Source organism: Nestor notabilis, unplaced genomic scaffold (assembly GCF_000696875.1).
Source record: "Nestor notabilis isolate BGI_N333 unplaced genomic scaffold, ASM69687v1 scaffold13555, whole genome shotgun sequence".
In the NCBI taxonomy this organism is placed as follows: domain Eukaryota; kingdom Metazoa; phylum Chordata; class Aves; order Psittaciformes; family Psittacidae; genus Nestor; species Nestor notabilis.
Genome location: NW_009928906.1, coordinates 1 through 19,593, shown reverse-complemented (window position 1 = coordinate 19,593; position 19,593 = coordinate 1). Strand labels below are relative to the sequence as shown.

Genomic DNA, 19,593 nt, shown 5'->3' with positions numbered 1-19,593 from the left:
AGTCATCAAGAAGAGGCCTGAATGTGCAAGTTAAGCCAGCAGCCTTTAAAAGCCTGTGATTTAACTAGTCCAAAGAGACTCTAGGGAGGAGCAACATCATCAAGCACACCATGAGATAGTGAGAAGGACATCCCTGGACCTGACACACAGCACCCCGGAGCAGGAAGAAAGCTGTGCTGCCACAGGTGAGGCAGAAGCAGTAGATGCTGAAATAAGACATGAGGAAGCTGGATGCAACCCTAAGTGTTAGTCTAGAGATAATTCAGACACAAATGCAAATGTCTCCTCAATTTTACCATCCCTTGATACAAAGGAAGGGGCCAATTACATTGCAAGACCATGGCCTACATCCCTACATGTGAGGGTTAGGGTTTTTAGGAGCCCAAGAAAGTGAGAATGAGCATAGATCCTTTAAAGGAGAAGAGTGGAGACTGATTCTTCACCTGCTGTTAAAAGAACTGAGCATTGCAACTACTCCTGCCTACTGGTATGGAAAGGAATCACCCACATGCAACTCAGAGGAAGCTCTTCAGTCCTCAGGCACAGCTCAAGAGCTCAGAGTAAAACAAGAAGCTTTCCCTTTAAGGTCCCTGTGCTTCAGAGCAGTACAAAGCAGCTGATGGAAGCTCCATCCGCTGCATTCCCACAGCCCAGGTTCCGAGGATGACCCCTGGGTATGATCTGCCACAGGACCATGGACACGAGGTCTTCTGACCCACCGGAGCACGCAGCAAACCCAGCCATGGAGACTACCCTGGAGGCTTCCCATGCGAAAAGCAGCGTGCTGTCCTGACCTCACCGACCCACTTCTCTCTAGGGAACCCAACAGCTTTACTGCCCCATCCTTCCTTCCTTCATCTCAGAAACCAGGAATGTTCAATTCCTGCAGCCACTCGAGCGGCCTCATGTCTGCAGGACGCACTCAAGACAAACTGTTGCAAACATACTGTTGTCACCCCTTTATTCTCCAGACCACTACAGCCTTGATGTCTTCATGCTTCCAAGCCCAGATGTTTTCTTCCTGTTGTTGATTATTGCTGTGCAAATGATGTCAGCTGCTGAGGTCTGAAAAGGAAGTTGCCAGCTCAGTTTAAGCTCAAAGCTGACTCCAAAAACAGAAACAAAGTGAAGAAAAAAAGAGGAAAGGGAGAGATCATTTAAGTATCACTTCATCAGTACTGAAACCTTCAAAGGAGGAAGTAAAGAGCTTGTGGTCCTTGTAGTGGTTCCCTGAATCACGAGTGAAGTTCAGCCCTAACCCTAATGTTTCTCTTTATTTAACATCACTCCCAGCAAGTTACATGGCAGGGACGAGGTTAGGATTACAGTGGTTTCTCAGCTATGAACAGAAAACATTCTGTGGATTTCTCTTTTAACCTTCTGAGATGCAGGATCCAAAAATGCAACAGCCTGTGGCTTAGGGGCAAGCAAGCCCCTTCCCAGCAGCAAAGTAGCTGCTGTTAAAGAAAAATACCAGAAGAGGATTTTGTGTTTTACAAATCATCCAGGTTTTCCCTCGGTAAAACCCTGACAAGAGCCCAGAATTACTGGATAGTTTGTTTAGCTCTTTCCCAGACAAACCGGGCCTTCCCCTCCCTTCGGAAGGCAGGGAGCACCTGCGTACCCACCACTGCTCCAGCCACGCTCACTAAGACTCTTAATTACCCCTCTGATGTGTCTGGTTTTGCTCTCCCTTCATTCCATATGGTTTCACATTGCTTACAAGGTGCATCTGCTCTTACTTCCAAGTCTTTCAGCTCCCACCCACCCATCATCCATGAGCCTGTCTTGCTCATGATCCTTCACTCCTCCTTGGACAGATTAATCGGCTCAAGATTAAAGGCAGACAATAAGCTGGAGTGAGACAACACCACTAACCACTGTTAGCTTATCTGTGTGGCTTTAATATACCAAAGCTGGCATCCAGCCCACTGAAATGGTATGTGTCCAGAGAGCACAAATGGTTCAATGATGGGGGTAGGGGGGGGAGAGAGATAAAAACCACCAGTGCATCAGACACACAGTGTTAAATGAAAGGGGAAAGCAAAAACTTAAGAGGAATTGATATAAACAGAACTTTCCAGGTATAGGGAAAATAAAGTATTGTTTTAACACGAGCATGAAAAATGTAAGCAGGGTAGAAGTGAGAGCGTCAGTTTATAAAGCACTAGCATTTACTGATCACATCACTGCTCAGTGCATGTATTAAAGGTTGGCCTTAAAAACATCTTTGTTCAGCTGCTCTATCTCCTCCCTTACTTTAAAACTGTATCAACTCACCAGCTGCAGAGCACACTTAAAATGGTGCCCATCTCAGCTCTGAACTGTGGCTTTCTAAAACACCACATCACAACTTGGCTTCCTTTTACCAACTCAGATATCCTGTGGCTTTCTGGGCCTGGAGAGCTTGTCCAAAGCAGGGAGATAGCTGTGGCTCTCACTCCGACCCTGAACAAGTGCCCAGCTTGAGAACGGGGGCAGCTATTCTGCATGGGCATGAGGGACCAAACAGAACACTGGGGAACTTCACCAGCCTGCAGGATGCTCTGAGACTGCAGCCATGAAAAATCCCATGTAATCTCCCTCTGGCACTTGGAAGCTCCCAAAAACGCAGCTGAAGAGCCTTGTCTTTGTATTTTTAACCCCTCACTAAGCTCAGGAGAAATTACTGCTTCAGTGGCAGAGCTGAATTCAGCTCTCAGCCGTGCCTTGAAATCCAAACTTTACTGCTGGGATGATGCCCTCATGGGTGGGGATTAATGAGCTTTATAGTTTCCTGGTATTGTGGCATGTGCAGGTTTTTCTCTTTTGCATCCTGTTGCATTGGAGCAGGCCTTGGCTTGCTCACAGCCCCTTCCTGCAGCTTCTATTAATAGCCCTTGGTTCCAGCTTTCCCTCCTAAAAGATCTTTTTCAACTGGTTTAATTCTGTGTCATCTAAAGCACACATGAAATTCTTCTTGGGCTTCAGCTGATGAACATCACTACCAGGAAAGAGCAAAGCTATTTGATATGGACAATATAAATGTGAATGAGGGTCAGATGTTACAAAAATTGTGTGTAATAAAACCCTGTATGCAGGGTTCCAGTTGCTATTATAAACTGCAGTTTTGCACATTATTTCCTGCTCCTACTGGCATTAAATGTGCCTATTGTTTAAAAGGAGTTTATAAGGTGAAAATCCTTAGCATTTAAGCTTAACTGTTAGCAGACAGATTTCCCTACCCAAAACTTTTAACAGCAGCTTGATCTCTATAAACACATCTGCCTGTTTAATACTACTTAATCTCCACAGCAACTGCATGTGATGAAATCTAGTGAATTTATTGAGTTGTACATTCTGTCACAAGCCATTTTACTGAGAGGCTGTAATTAAATTCAGCCCTGGTAATTGCACAGCTCCCTGCTCAGAAGTCTGGAGCTGTTGCTAGTCCAGGACTGCAGTAGTATTCTCCTGGCACTGGTGTGAACTGGGAATAATGCTATGAAAGTGAGCAGAATAAAATCAATACACATGAACTGAAGTCAGGCCCTTGACTGACCCAAGAAGCTTCACAGAAGATTATCCCATAATCATGGACCCTATTTCATCCAGAGACTTCAAACTCTCAGCAGGTAAAACACCACAGTCCTGTCTATTAGTTATGTATCATGATCCTTCTACATGTAAAGCTACTAAAAGCTGCCTTATCCAGTTACAAAGCTGTTCACAAGACAAGCCTCGCAGCAGTAAGGCTTCTGCTTCAAGTACTGAAGCACAACTGCCCACTCACCAGCTCTGCATCAATTCAGGCTAGAAAGAGACCTCAGCATTGCTTCTGAGCTCAAAAATCCCAAACCAAGTAACCTACAAGAGCCTCCCACCTCCTACGTTCTGATTTCATACCCAGTTCTTCCTCTAAACCACACTCCAGGTCACGATTGTGATCTAGGACAAGAAAGGATAGCACCAAGATCACTTTTAAGGTTACCACAGCTGACGTACCCAAGCTGATACACTTGAACGTAATGAGAAGTCAAATGAAGAATTTTCTTGACATCCTGGATCCAGCCATCAGACTTTAGCTTTGCATTTCTGTGGGGATTTATTCCCACATTATTTTATCGTTTGGCTTTTTCCCCCCAAGCAAAGGTATTAAATAAAGCGATTATTCCAAAGAGTAACAACGCTCTCCACAGACCAGCACTTACCACGCTAACACAGCTACACAAGGGCTGTGTCTGCCAAAGCAACGGAAGAAAAGGCAAGCTATATGATATTACATGTTGTTTTCTGTCAGTTCAGATACAGTTTATTAGACTTGATGTAGAGAAATCAGAAACTGGAGCAGGCTCAGAAGAATCAGACCTATCTGTGCTGCGCTGATTACATTCTCAGACTGCAATGTTCTGTTAGTCCCTCACTGATGTCATACAGATATTTCACTTGTGTCTTTTTTGCTGATGAGGTCCAAAGTATGATTAATACTTTAATGCCAGCTGGACACAAATGTAAAGAACAGGGGGTCTGTATGTCCAAACAGCAATTCATAAACTGCTTCAACAGCTGGAATGACAACATATGAAGATGAGATCAAAAAAGGCTCCACTTCTTTAAAGTACAGGTTTATTGTACACCCAAGCTATGCTTGCATCTCAGGAGGTCATCATGACAGAGGAGGAGGAGGAGGAGAAGAGCCAAGTTCAAAAGGGATATTTAAGTGATTCCAAGATTTATTCTTCCTTTTAGGCATATTCCACACTTGAAGCCCATGAAAAGCAGCACAGAGGACTTCAAAGACTTCCATCTAAATTGGTCTGTAAACCTTGAGGGAATGGGATTGAGAAAACCTCTGCAGCCATGGATTTCAAGTCCAGGCAAAACACAACTGTAACAACACATCCAAGGGGCAAAAGTTTGATCAGAAACAAGAGGACAAAAGATCAAGTGCCGTAAGCCAGTTCTGTCCCTCTCAGCTCAGTGGAAATGTACCCTGCCCCTCAGGCTTTTTCCACTAGCCAGGAAGCTGGAACAGTTCTGGATTTGGATCATTGTCTCCAAGACCAGATCTTGGCTTCCCAGCTCCATTTCACTGCCTGTGGTTGTCTCAGGGGGGTGTTGGAGATGAAGAGGAACCCAACTGCAGGATAGGAGTTTTTACAATGGAAATCTGTGATGGTTCCGAGAGGGGTTTATGTTTCCAGGATTAGGGAGATGCATTTTTTCCCCAACAAGACAAACTAAATGCAAAGAGCTCTGATTCTGCAGAACCACTTTGTTTTAAACAGCTTGTAAGGGAAATGGGGGAAAAAAGATTGGCTTGGTGAACCTGTCCTTCCCCCCTGTGGATTTGCCATATAAACATCTCCCCTCCCTGGACAAGGACCAGACACTTCCTCTTCTTGCGGCTGTGATGAAGTGACATCATGTTTAGAGGAAGAGCTTCTCATCCATCACCATCAGACCATTGCCACTGCTGGTAGGACATTAAGAGTCCCTCCCCACTGTGTTCTCAGTTAAACCACTGCTGGTTGTCAAACAAAACTACAATGAAGCAGAACCAAACGTCCACAGACAAAACTGTGGTGGGATCTTACGTGGGGATGCAGCAGAACCTATTTTCTAACAAGCCTCTAGTAGGACAGAGCTCAAGCAGGCACATTGACACTGCACATGCCTATTTTCTGAGCACACCTGCCCATCTGCCAGCTTCCCATCATAGAACGATTTAGGTTGGAAGGGACCTCAAAAATCATCTAGTTCCAAACCCTTGCCACAGGCAGGGACTCCTTCTGCAGCTCTACAAGGCTAATATTGCCTGCAAATTAGCTATGGAGATTGCTGTAATAATTAACCTGTAGGAGCTCCTAACTAGATCATCCTTTGTTTAAAGAGGGAATTCTGTGACACGGTCTCCAGCTGTCGAATTTCCTTCCTCCAGGTCTGAATAGCCCTGCCCGGCCTCTCAGGCAGGCTGGAGCTTCCGACACCCATGAAGAACCCCAAGTCTGGGGGCACAAAGCACCCCATTTGAGGGGGAAAGGGATGCACTCTTGCACATCACCTGATGTGGCCAAGCCAAAGACAGACACGAAGCCTGTGGCTCTTCCAACCCAGGACCCCTAAAGCAAACTGGTTAAGAAAACTCACACTGCCAAGACGCTGCCATTTATGTTTTCCACGCACTAAGCTTTCACAGGTAACTCTCACATTCTAGACCTTAATTTGCTATCTCAAACATGAAAACCAGACTGATCAATACCCTGACCTGGCCCTGAATCCATGCTGAGAGGCAGCTCGGTGCGAGTCAGTTCCACACAGCTCCTATTTTCCCCTTTTATAGAGTGCTTCCATAGCAGAAGGACTAACTGCTTCAGAGAGCAGCAGAAGCAAACGCTGGTGTTGGTACTATGACCCAATTCTACTTCACGTAAGAACATCCTGCACATCTACATTTATTTCCAGCTAAGTTTGTGCTACAAAGGCTTTACAGAACTTTTTCAGTTCACAGTGGATAAAGTGTCTGCACATCAGTTAGAAAAGTACTTCGTACCCCATCAGTAGCTGAACTCTTCTCTTTGGACACCAATACAAATCCTGAGCAATCGTATCTCGACTAAAGAAAAGTCTGTTGGGAAGTATCATGAACTGACACATTTCTGGAATGAGGCTTTGAAGCAATACTGGGTTACACTATCCTGTGCTGTGCTATCCTTTGGGAGCTCTCCCCTTTCTCCTCCTTTGCACAAAGGTGGTGCTGTGTAATAAGATGGGGTCGTTCTCAAGGAACTCCTTTACCAGCTCCCTTTGCCTGTAAGGCTGTGCCAGGGAATTTCATTCATATGTCAAACACCACCAAGTCCCCCCGATTCCAAAAATATACACACTGCACATATGTAAGTGCTTTGGGAACAAAGCAATCTGGTGGGAAGATGCCCTAGAAGCCATCAGAAAGGGGGACTTCCAAAACACGGCCCTTCTTGAGGGGCTTTGAAAACCCACCAAGACATCTCCCAGTTAACATTCCCATGTTGAAGTCTAATGGTTCCTCTTCTTACTTCGAACAGGCTTTCAGGATCCAGGAAGCCAAAAGCACTTTATGCACACAGGGCTCACCTTGTCTCCCTCGCACAGGGTTTTTCCTTATATCCATATCCTGACAGTAACCAGAGCTGTGCATCATGAGCTGCAGGGACTGGGTGTCTGTCATCTGGGAGGGACAGGGACCTCGTTCCTAGGTGGCATCCAGCATTCCACACATCAGGCCCTCAGGCAGCTCTACATAAACGTGACCGCTTCATACTTCTGAGGGTCTAGGTGAACTTAACTTACTTGAATTCAAGCTTAGAACCCCTCAGCAACAGAGCCACCTCCCACTACTGACAGCTGGCAACAAGCACGGGGAAATTCAACGACATCCCCGTTGTCCCAGAGGTAATCCTAACACCATCCATGGTGTACCAAAGGAAGAAAAGAGCCTTCCCAGAAGCCATAACTCTTCAGTGCCCATCACTGCACTCCTTTTAAATGCACAAAGCTTCCATGGGAGTTCGGGTTGTGCAAAGATGCAGGCACAGCAGTTTCTAAGCCTGACTGAAGCGTGCTAGACAGGAGGAGCTCATTTGTATTCCTTAAACATCTCTCCCTCTCACCAGAAAGATTAAAAGAAAATCCAGCTTCTAAGAAACAGATGGGGTCTATGAACCGAAGGCACAGTGGCTGAAGGGAAGATGGAAAAAGACTCCAGTGACCCAAGACAGCACTTGCCCAAATCCACCCCAAGTGAGAAATACCCTGCTTAGTTTCAGCCACCACTTCCACCACGCATCACTTGCTTCCCTCCCCTGACACGCAAAGCTAATTCCCAAAGTGGAAACTTCAAAGCTGCTGTCTGACCAGGGTGGTTTCTGCTGAGTCAAGCTCACGGAAGGTAAAAGAAGCCAAAGGACTGGACAGTGGCAGGAAGGCAAAAATCCATGCCCGGAGAAAGACAAGCCAAGGAAAGAGCTAGAGGCACCATGTCCTGCTGTTTCTTTTAAGACCTTGTCTCAACTTGCAGGTTTAAGGATTAAGACAGGTTATCTAGCAAGGTTTAACACACATGCCCTGAAAAGCCACCACAGACAGCTAATGGTGTTACACTGATGGAGGTGGATAGTTGTGCTTTATTTTCAAGACTGCTTTTCCATCTACAGTTAACAGGCTTTAGGTAGGGGGCCCAAATTTACACCGGCACCCTTCAAAGTACCACATGCCTTTTCCACTGATGTAAGGGGCTATGTAAGACACAACACATGGGTGATATCTGTTAGTTCTTTACTTCTTCATGTCACCTACAAGGCATGGGACTTGGGGAGGAGAGCACTGGGGATGTGAAAACAAGAAAAGCAGCTCTTCAGACAGAAGAACATGAACTTTCTCCACGCAGGGGGAGAGCAGCACTACTGATCCCAACCATTATATGGAATAAGAGGTATTAAGTGCTAGTGCATAAACAGACAGCACTGGTTATTTCCCCTGAGTGAGTGCCAAATCCCTCTTTTTGGATGCATGGAAAAATCTAGGTCAGTCACATCTGCAGGAAGACGGCTGCACTCAGTGCCGTTGCCATTTCAAGATCCATTTGTTCCCAACTAAAGCAGAGCCTCCAGGCTCCAGCACGTGTGGGATAACCTCCATCCACTCCTTGCCCTGCAGTGGCAGGGTTGGAGCTGGGCCAGAGCAGAACAGCACAAACCAAACAGAGCAAGGGCTCTGCTCACCTGCTCCTTAAAGAACTGGTGTTGCCAAAGAGACAGAAGGCTGGGAGAGGAGAAAGGGCCAGGACCCAGAGCAGCTCTGGGGAAGGCAAAAGATGGGAAAATCAGAAGAAACATCTACAGACTGACGGACAAACAAGCTGTGCTGGACTCCAGTGGCTTCAGGACTCCGGCCCAACACCAGACACTGCTCATTCACCTCTCAGCACTGAGAAGGAAAGACAGCCCAGCCGGTGGGCAGAGGAATCAGCCCCAAAGCCTGACAGCCAGGGTTAAGACCCTCTCACACCACAGGCCTCCTGCATAACCTGAGGCAAAGCTCCACAGCTCCTGAAATCCTCATCTGCTCCTCACAGGAGCCCATTCTCGCAATCTGTTCCTCACAGGAGCCTTTTCTCTCAGCAGCAAAGAGATGACAAACAATAGTTGCAGCCCAAAGGGGAAAGCAAAATAATAAACCACACATAATAACACAACGTAGGCTGAGGAGCGAACAGCTGTTTCCTTCTGTGCTAACTGGCAAGAGACATCAAGGACTTGGCAGATTTGCTTCCTGCACTTCCAATGAGACCCCTTTGGAAAGCCCATCAGAACAATAGAGGCCATCCCATCCAGTGATGCAGGGAAGCAGAGCCAGCCCTGGCGAGCCAGGCTGTCAGCCCAACAGTAGCTGCACACACTACTGCAGGCAGAGATGCCTCATGGACTTCAGAGAGGTTTAAGAGCTGGAGAAGAGGAGCTCACCACAGGGGAGTGCCCATCTTTGTTGAGGGACTGACTTTCTCATGAATGGTTTTAAGCCTGCTCTGAATGAGAGCCACCAGCATCACAGCAGCAAGCTGGGAGTCAGTGAAGCAAACAAGATCGAGCCTGAATCAGTGCAGAGGCAAGGCAGGGGGTTATAAAAAGCACCAAGAGGAGCTGGGGAGAGGAGAGAAAGGGCCAGAGGGACTCTGCACTCCTGTGTGGTAATGGCATTATCTTCGTAACTGAGTTCGAGGAAGCTTCTACCCGTGTAAGTCAGCAAAAATCCCTTCTGCAAGTGGAGATTTGCTTTATATTCCTGGAGAATTAAACATTTCTCTGCTGCAGAAGAACCACCAGCAGCTGCTGGAAAGTGAGACAAGCCATCCACCCCAGCACAGCCCATCTGAAGCGCTAGATCCAACCACACAGTTCCTCTTTTATCTCTGCGACTGGGTGCAAAGAGAGACCAAATCCAGGCTGGTGTCTGCGGAACAATGCAGCTCTGTGTGCACAGAGCCTGGGGAGACACTGCAGCTCTGTGGTGGCTGCCCTGGACTCCAAGCACTGGGGTTTATACTGCCAGCTCAGCCACAAGTTACTGCATGACCACTGCTGTCACCTCCTTCTGTGTGTCTGTGTCCACCCTTCTCCTCTGACCACCATTTAGACTCTTGCTCTCCCTCAGGATAACACTAACCCCAATCATCTAAAATAGCAGCACCCAGTAGGGCAGAATACGATCTAGTCTTCAGCAGTGGGTCTGAACACCATCCCTCTGCAAGCTGCCTTCGTCCTTTCCCAAAGCCTTCTCAAAGCTCACAATATTGCAGGTTTAGCCTCTGATCTCCCTTGAGGTGGCTCCATTCTCCCAAGTCATGCTCAGTTCAAAAGCCAGGAGGTGAGGAAGGATGCTGACCTGGAAACATTCCTCCTGGCAAGGTGGTGATCTTCAGGATGACCCAGGAGACCTGCTGCCAACTCAGTACAGATTTGACTGTAGCTGAGCTGAGCAGCCAACACACTCCTGAAAACCTCTGCCATGCTGCACATGAGCTCTCTCTTTAACAGCAGGGTACAGTATTAGGAAGCAGACTGCAGCCCATGTGAAGTTCCCCTTCATTTTCTGAACCTCCCAAGATACCAAGGCTGACATCCCCAGTGTACGTTCTCCATGTTATTAGGATAACTGCTAGTCAAGTTCAAAAGGCAGCTGCCTTCCAAGTCACCAAACCATAAAGAGCTATAATTTCTCTCACTGTAATTTCTCTCTATGATTATAACAGTGGTTGACTGAGTCAACACAGGCAATGTCAGCAAGCAACTTCCCCCAAGGCCAGCAGATACCCAGGAAGAAGCATGGTTGTTGGGAGGGGGGGGATGAAATGTGCGTGGGAGCTGGTCTGGAGAGATGCAGTTCTCACTAGGACATTAAACACACCAGAGGATCAGAGAGACAGTGGATATGCACAGCTCAGCTTCACCCCTTCTGATGAAGCAGCAGAGAAAGGCAATCCTGCCTCTCCTGACATCAGCAGGAGTTTTACCATTGATTTTGATGAGGATTTCACCATCACAGTTAAGAAGCCACCAAAAAACCATCAGGCTTAGTGGGGGCACCCTCTTCTTAGCAGTGATCCCTTCCTCCTGTAATAGCTCCAGGGACTGTTCTAGAGCCTAAGGCATCAACCTACCTCAGGCTGGGACAATAGGGGCTCAAAAAAGCCATCTTTAGCTCAACAAAACTGTGGCTCCATGAATGAGAAAGAGTCTCTTGTAAAGGGCAACTTCAGACAGAGTCCTCTTCCCAAACTCTGGAAGGACCAATTCTTCCCATGGAAAACAGAGGAGCTTAGGGAAGCTACCCCAAACAAGCTGGGGCCTAATACTCCTCCCTCCTCCAAAGTCTTCTGCAGATCATCCTGGAATCCTCCCTTCAACCTGTTGCCCAAACTCTGCATCCTGACACTTTAAAAGCGTGAATCCAAGTTTTATTGCAGAGAAATGTTATCCTGAAACACGTGCAGCCCCTTTCACCCTCAGCTGACACATCCACACTGAAACTGGCTCAAGGCACGGACAGAGAAAGGATCATGCAAACTGCCACTCCGAGAAAACAACCAACCCATCACGATACATCATCTCTCAGCAAAACCAACTCTGTTTCCTCATACATGAGCAAAGTCAGCTGGAGTCTTGCCTTTGGCACTGAAGAGGGCAGAGACAGAAGGATCACAGCTGGAATTCCTGGTCAGGCGGCCTCTGTGAAACCAGCAGCTAGAAAAAGAAACCGGCCCCCACTCCTGAGTGCAGGAAAGCCAGGACTGGAGAGCCCCAAGGGAACAGAGGTGATGTAGGGCAGAAAAGGGCTAATTCACATCATTCACTCCCTCATTCCAGCCGACCAGAGGATGAGCTGGAAAGCACTGGAGTGGAGCCAGACCTGCATCCCACCAGGATACATCTCCACTGGCTCCACACAGAAAATGAGGCTGCTCCATTTGACACCACTTGAGAGTCAGACTCTCCTCTCTCTGATGCTCTAGTAATGAATTTACTTTAAAGGGGAATGGAAGCAAATGAGAACAGGGCTTGGAAACAATAGGTTACATTCCTGAACTTGTGTGTGCTTCCCTTGGATGTGTGTGCCATGAGAATTAAAGGAACAACATCGAATTCGAGCTGAGCTTAAAATGAACCAGACACACAGGGGGAGCTCCTGGCACTGCTGAGCTCAATGACACCACTCTCTGTTCCCTCGCTGCAGCCAGGATTTCACCCACAGCTTCTATAAACCCAACAATCAGTAGAGACCCAGCCAAGGTTCTTGTTTTAATCTCACTGAAAAATGTACGTAAAACAAATATTTCCCTCCAGTGATTGTAAAATAAACAGCCTGGAAGTGCCTTCCTGCATGGAAATGTGAAACGAACTGGAGCAGAAAGCCGACTAACCTGTTTCCTTGCCCAAAGTGAGGGCTATGTAGAAAAGAGAAAACCAGATGGGGTGAAGGGATTTGTAAATACATCATAAAAAGTTTGCTTAAAGCATAAACGAAGAAACATGGATGGGTTTCCCCACAAAAATATACAATGACAAACACACGTGTGTCATTTTCAGGCTGAAATTTGGTTGTGATGTTATGAGTCGAGCTCACTAAATGCTATCCCATTTATCTTAACAGCACAAAACTGCTGCCATCAGCCACAAGTCAACTGCCACCTGCTTTGGGGAAAACCAAAAGCCACCCACCAAGAGGACGTTCACTGGGGCAGCCTGTGTGCTTCATGGAGGAAAAGCCTTCCTGCAACAGTGTAATTTTGCTAAGAGAAGAGCTGAGCTGACACTGAGCAGGGGCTCTGAAGCTTTGAAGTCTAGTTGGATTATTTATCCTAAGCTCCAGTTGCTGGTACCCACCCAGAGATGTCTCTCCATCGTCCTAAGCAGTCCAGTTACTGTCCTTGCTGCTACACTTTAGGAAGATGGGTTTCATTCAGAGATGGCTGTGTGGTTTGGTTTCCTAATCCAAGACACTGAGAAAGGCAGTAAGGTCAAGTGTAGCCACCAGCCTCCTCTCCACGGTTTGCACATGGTCATAATCTACATTGTGCTAATTTTTCACAGCTGTAAAAGGAGAAGCTATAAAACAGGGGACTCTCCTCCAACTTCCCTTTCTCAGCCATGTGTTACAAACACCAGGCGTGAACTACTCAGACCCTACAGTCACAAAGGCACCATAGAGGGGTGCGTAGAGAGAAAGGTCCAAGCATTTCTGAAGTATGAGGCCCTGCATAGGCAAAATGGAGCAACCAAAGGGCCACTGCAGAAAATTCTGCCTAAGCAATTTCTGCTCCAAATGTTTTAAGAAGTGGCCCTGGGGGAAGTGATGCTGTTGGGAGGGCAGATGCGGATGGCAGAGAACGGTATTTGGATCTACTTCAGCTTAACAAGGAAGAATAAAATGGTAATTCAAGTGTGAACCAGGTGTACTAATGACAAAGGAACAACCAACGAACAAAGTCAGTGAACTGACGCTGAAAAGAAATCATCGTTTCAGTGTTATTAATTTAAACCGACAGAGATTGAAGAAAAACTGGATATGAGAAGCAGAATGAGACCATGCGCAGCTACACTCCCACTTCACGTTCTCCACACCTGTGAGTTACCTTCATACACAGTACTCTAAAGTGGTAACTTCATGAAAAATCATTTCCTGGGTTATTCCAAGGTTATCTGTTTGAAGCATAGGACCAAGTTCATGGGCCGGACACAACCTCTTTGTAAGGTTCAGACCCAAAATAGAAGATTTGCTTTTGAAGCACAAACAGTCCAGCTGCGTTTGGACCCTTGGCTCCTACTCCCAACCTCCATGTCAATCAATGCCCACCCACCAGAGCATCACTCATAACCATCCCCTAAGAGAGGAGGATGTTCTAGTCCATAAGGAGCTAGGTTTGAGCCAAGGAGAGTTAGGCTGATTCCTGGCTGTGCCTAAGATCTCCTTATATCCATGGATCAGACAGTATTTCTCTGTACTTTAACTCCCCTCCTCTGAAGTGGCAGCACCTCAGAGCACATGAAAGAGCGCAAGATGCTCAACTATTGTATCACTTTACACCTTTATCCTTGATCCCCATGTGCGGGAACAGACTCCAGGGCGCCGCATTACAGTTCACACGTGGTCAGCTGCACTGCAACACAGGGCTGTATTTTTTGCCTCTAGCTCAACCAAGGTTAACAATGACTCACTTATGGAGCTTTAAGATCCTGGCTCTGACTAGCCAAGCATCTGTAGCCAACACAAATGGGGACAGACAGCCTGGAAGTCATTCATGAGGCGTTTTAGAGCCAGAGGGGAACACTGGGAGTGTCTGATCCTGCTGTCAGCAGAACAGTCTGTCTGTCTGTCTTTTTATTTTGAGGTATTTTCGTTTCCTGATTTCTCTCCTCCTCCAAAAGAGGATATGAGCACCTAAGGCACAGCGCTAACTCAAACCCTGGTGCTAAAGCCCCATACATACATGGCTACGCGCAAATCTTCAAATAGGTGGCACAGTTTTCCAAGACACAAAGTACCCGGGCATCAAGCTTCTGGGTGTGAACCATATGATGGACACCTACCCATAGACATCATGAAGAAAGGAACCTGGGCACAGCAATGTGAAGAATCTGCTGCTGGTGCCAGAGGTCAAAGTGACACTGGTTTCAGTAGGAGCAGACCCAAGAATGTGGCCAAGTCAGATTCCTGGGTCTGAAGTAGCGAGGTAAATCCTGCCAACAGAGAGGCCGAGCGGAGTGACTGGCAGCTGCAGGAAATCCTGGGGTCTTGCTTTGCCACAGCTTTTCCTACCCCTACACAAGCTTATTCTCAGCAACCTGGTCCAAAATACATATAACTTACAGAGCCCACAGTTTCTGAACTTATCTGAGAAAGAGAGAAGAAAAGCTTTCTTGGAAGAGGAAAAGCAGCCAGCTTACTGATCATGGTGGTGCCCCCAGCCAGCGCAGCCTTGGTCCCTTGGAAGAAGTCATCAGCAGACGTCATCCCCTGTTCCGGCATCTGGAAGCGGGTGTGAACATCAATCCCTCCAGGAATCACCATCCTGCCATGGGCTTCAATAGTTTTCACTCCCCCCGGCACAATCAGATTCTCTCCTATTTGCCTGGGTAAACAGGTTTCAAACAGCAAGTCAGACACAAGGAAGGCAAAAGGCCTGTAAACATACACCCCTGTGCTACTTAACCTGGCTAGTGCTTTCTTTTTCCATATAAAGCAATTTACAGGATCAGGATACATACACAGAGTAACAGAATGGTTAGGGTTGGAAAAGGACCTTAAGATCATCTAGTTCCAACCCTTCCCCTTGAAGCACTTGTACAAGTGAGAGCAAAGTGTGCAACTACTTCAGGACCTCAGGGCAATATTAGACTTAACGGGAAGGACAAGAAACCACACTGGCAGATGACCACTGCACCAAACCCAGCAAGAGCCCGTGAGCAGCTTTACTGGGGCTGGACTGGGGTTGCCAAGTGCCAGTTCAACACTTGATTCTAGCTGCTTAGCAGCATTTTTGATGTTAGCATTGTTTTGGAAGTAGTGGAAGAACTTTTCCCTCTATATTGTCTACTTCCATGCACTCTGTAGTCCCTGCACAAACATAAAGGCATGCAGATACTGGTTACCAAATCCCTGATGGGACCCTCAAAGGTCTCTCCAGTCCAGCTCTTCACAAACCTATTTTTAGAAGAGCAACAGTGGATGATACATTTATTGCAACTCATTAGCTGTCTTTGGCTCTCTCCTTTAACTTTTAACCTTGATTAACAAAGCACATGTGCTGACAGCCAGAACAGGAAAATTCCTTGTTTGTAACCTCTGCCTCGTCCTAGGAGTAATTTTCCAAAGAGATCTGTAATATATTTAACATGCCAGAAACGCATGTTTCAGGATGGAAAACATAGCAACATGCTGGAACGAAGTCTGAACCTCAATCCTTAAATACAGGATCAGGGGAGACTTTAAAACAGTCTTCAAATACCTAAAGAGGGCCTACAAGAAATCTGGACAAGGGCCTGTAGGGACAGGACAAGGGGAATGGCTTGAACCTGCCAGAGGGGAGACTGAGATGAGCTCTTGGGCAGAAGCTCTTCCCCGTGAGGGTGCTGAGGCGCTGGCACAGGGTGCCCAGAGAAGCTGTGGCTGCCCCATCCCTGGCAGTGTTCAAGGCCAGGTTGGACACAGGGGCTTGGAGCAACCTGCTCTAGTGGAAGGTGTCCCTGCCTGTGGCAGGGGGTTGGAACTGGAGGAGCTTTAAGGTCCTTTCCAACCCAAACCAGTCTGGGATTCTGTGATTTTTAACTTTAAGGGGGGTTGGATTGATCCTTGCATCATAGAACCACAGAAGACAGCACCGCAAGAGACCTCAAGAGGTCACCTAAGTCCAGCCTCTGACCCAAAACCAGAATTAACTGTATTAAGATGCTGAACTCTGGCTTCAAAATATCTTAAGTCATAACTCAGTAAAACATTACAACACAGCTAACTTCTAACATATGTGTCATCTCAGCATGGGGCTATTCACATGGCTAAAATTAAGCACAAGTATCTCCTCTGACCCATGCTTTAGTAACAGTGGGGTTTGGGCCCATTTGCTTATTTAACTCAACACCTTGTTTTTAAAGTCCCTCCATCAAACACCAGGATATACATGAACAACTCATTTTTCCTTGCGATTTAATATAGGTCACGGAGTTATCCCTTGCTAATCTGCAGTACGTTTCTGCACATTTCCAATTGCAACATGGTATCAGGCTTCACTTACTTTATCAACCCATCTTCCATGTAAATGTCTGCATAAAAAGACTGGTCGTCATTCACTATTTTACCACCTTTGATCAAAAGACGATCACTCTGCAACAAAGAAGCATAGAACAAGCCATGGTTATGCTGTGCGAAAGCTGACAGTCTGCAGTGTCACCTCCGAGATAAAAGAGATGGAAGCATCCTCTGCATTATTCAGAAGTACATGTCAAAACACAAGTCAACTGCTGCACTTTCAACTGGGAAGATAAAATATTTTATTTCATCTGTACGCCCTTTCATCACACTAATGATCCAAAAAAGAATGAGAATGGAAAGGGAGTTGGGTTCCAGCAGGCTCGTCTACTTGGCAGCTTCACCCATACCTGCAGCTTGCAACCATCACCTACAGCAAAGGCATCAAATAATGCTGTGAGGGATGTTAACAGCCACATCTCTGATTTTTTGCCCTGCCTTGGTCATATGCACACTTTCCTATACGCACCCACACACTGGAGTCAGGGCTTGGCTCACTGCGAGTCAACTGCTGTCAGGGAGATGGACCAAAAGTCTGTTGCCATGAGTTACACAACACAAACAAACTCATTTTGGCCAACTGAGTGATGTTTCAATGCAGTGGATCCTCTTGCTGCCTTTCCAGAGCACCACTGCCTCATGGGATGGAAATAAACTCAGATTAAGTTGAAGAGAAGGGGTTTAGAAAATGGTTATTAAAATGTCCTCAAATTAGAAAAGAGTTTGGCAGGAACAGAAAGGTAACTGCAACCAGGCAGCCAACAGATGTGCCTGTGTCTCAGCCCAGGCTACATCTTGTTTTTACAAGGTTTTAGGACAAAACCAAGCTCATCTTTTTATGCAATAGTCATAAACCAGAGTGACACACACTGCAGAGCTCTGGGTGGGGAGGAAAGTTGAAAGTGATCGCTGTGTTCCTCTGGTTCCCTCCTTCCCTATATTACAGACACATGCATCTAAAGCAAAGCACATACACGTTACGCAGAGTTCAGTTTAAACTGCACCATGGCCCGTGAATCTGCACTCGGACTTAGTGCGATTCTCTTTCCTCCTCCCAAAAACCTCTTGGTAAGAGAACAGAGAACCAGAACAGCACTGCCAAAGACCAAAACCTGACTTCAAGGAGGGGTGGAAAGCAGGACTTTGACTTGGTGGTGCCTTGAACTTCTAGCAAATACATGTGAGACGGTGACAGTGGTGCTCAGGGCCCTTATTTTGAGCTGGGACTCCATTGGTCAAAGAGCTAAAGAGCTTATAATAAAACGGAACAGTTGGAGCACCTGGTTCTCAACTGACACAAGCCGACATGGCTCTTCAATGACAAAAGGGTGACACGAATTGCATCAGCTACTGATTTATATCATTATATCCATCTTTTATGTAACTGCTAAACATCTACAAGATGTTAAGTGTCTCTTCTTCCCCCTCCTTTTTTTCCTTCTCCTCCCTCCTACTGCTGCAATGGAGAGTTTCCCTGAGTAACGCCACCCATTTAGAAAAAAGAACAAAGAAAGAAAACCCCAAGATTTAAATATAGAATCTGCTGTGAATGCCAATAAGCCTGAATGAATTCACTTGGGGCGTGAAAAACCCGCTTGTCTTTCAATGCCAGCCTCTACAGCAAACTGTCCTACATGTTTACCATCTCCAGAAACACTGCAGTATTGATGCCCACCTCTAGTGCAGACTCCTTGTGCTACTGAAACAGCCAGCTACTACTGAAATGGGGTTGTTTGGCCATGGGTGTCACTGACAGCCATGTCCTAACGCACTGGGCAGCAATTAGGAAAGAAGAATAAATACATCTACTGAGCAACAAAACTGCAGCGTGGAACATTGTAAGGCTGCTGGGAACGCTTCTGCTGTCTCCTGCTGCGGCTGTGTGGTGGGCTCTGAAACCAGTGTGAACCCCTCTGCTCATTTCAACCACCTCGGAGACAAAAGCGCTCGCAGCCGTGCGAGGGCCTGCTGCTGAATGTGTGCGTATTTACCCTGCTGATGCAGTGCAAGCAGGACAGCCACGCATGGATTAGCCTCCTTCTTCAAGCATCTGTCTGAGGGGATGAATTCCAGGTTTATACAACAGCAGATCGGACCAAAATGTGGTGTTTTTTCTATCCCTTAATCTTTGCAGAATCGCATCGGGTGCACACAGCATCAATCAGAGCACTCAGTTGGAAGGAAAATGCGTCACGCTACTTTTGGCTCATGACAGTGATTCAGCTGTAGCCTCCATCGTTATTTCAGCAGAGGCATCTTTTTAAACTCTCTCTCATCAGACTCGAGGAGGGAAACTATCCCCCCTCCCAAAAAACAAAAAGGGAGGATGCTCCATTTCTCACATAGTGATTTTGTGCATCCCCTGCATCTCCTACACATCATTTAAAACGCAACTGCGCAGCCCAGCGGCTCCTGCACCAATGTCACACATCAAAGCTCCATTTCCGAGCTCACTTTCCTGCCTCCGAGGCTGGGGAAGAAGGAGGATGAGGATGGGTGTGTCCATGGGGCTGGGAGAAGGAGCCGCTGCCAATAATGAAACACTCTTGTGTCAAAAACATAAACGGGCTCTAGCAGCCCGTTAGATGCAAAGATCTTCCCTTACATAAGAAGTTAGCATCATTAGAAACGCAGTACCTGCCCTAAATCGGCTCCCACCATGAGGGAACCAAGGGAGGGGTTTATATAACGGCTCCTTCCCTTCTCCCCTAGGATCGCACCGGCGAACGGGCGCGTTGCGAGAAGCTTCTCGGGGAAGAAAAATCAACCCCGCTC

The 19,593-nt window shown here is 46.8% G+C and overlaps 1 protein-coding gene across 1 annotated transcript in view; it reads right to left on the bottom strand.

The window, feature by feature from the left end:
* LOC104405901 (dihydropyrimidinase-related protein 2) overlaps positions 1-16,995 on the bottom strand; it is a 36,523-nt gene extending 19,528 nt beyond the window's left edge. Inside the window, exons 1-3 of the mRNA XM_010014743.1 lie at positions 16,961-16,995; positions 16,805-16,891; positions 14,961-15,145 (exon numbers count right to left, since the gene is read on the bottom strand). Of these exons, the coding sequence (XP_010013045.1) occupies positions 14,961-15,145; positions 16,805-16,891; positions 16,961-16,995 (307 nt within the window). The remainder of the gene's footprint in view (positions 1-14,960; positions 15,146-16,804; positions 16,892-16,960) is intronic.
* Positions 16,996-19,593: the final 2,598 nt, after the last annotated feature.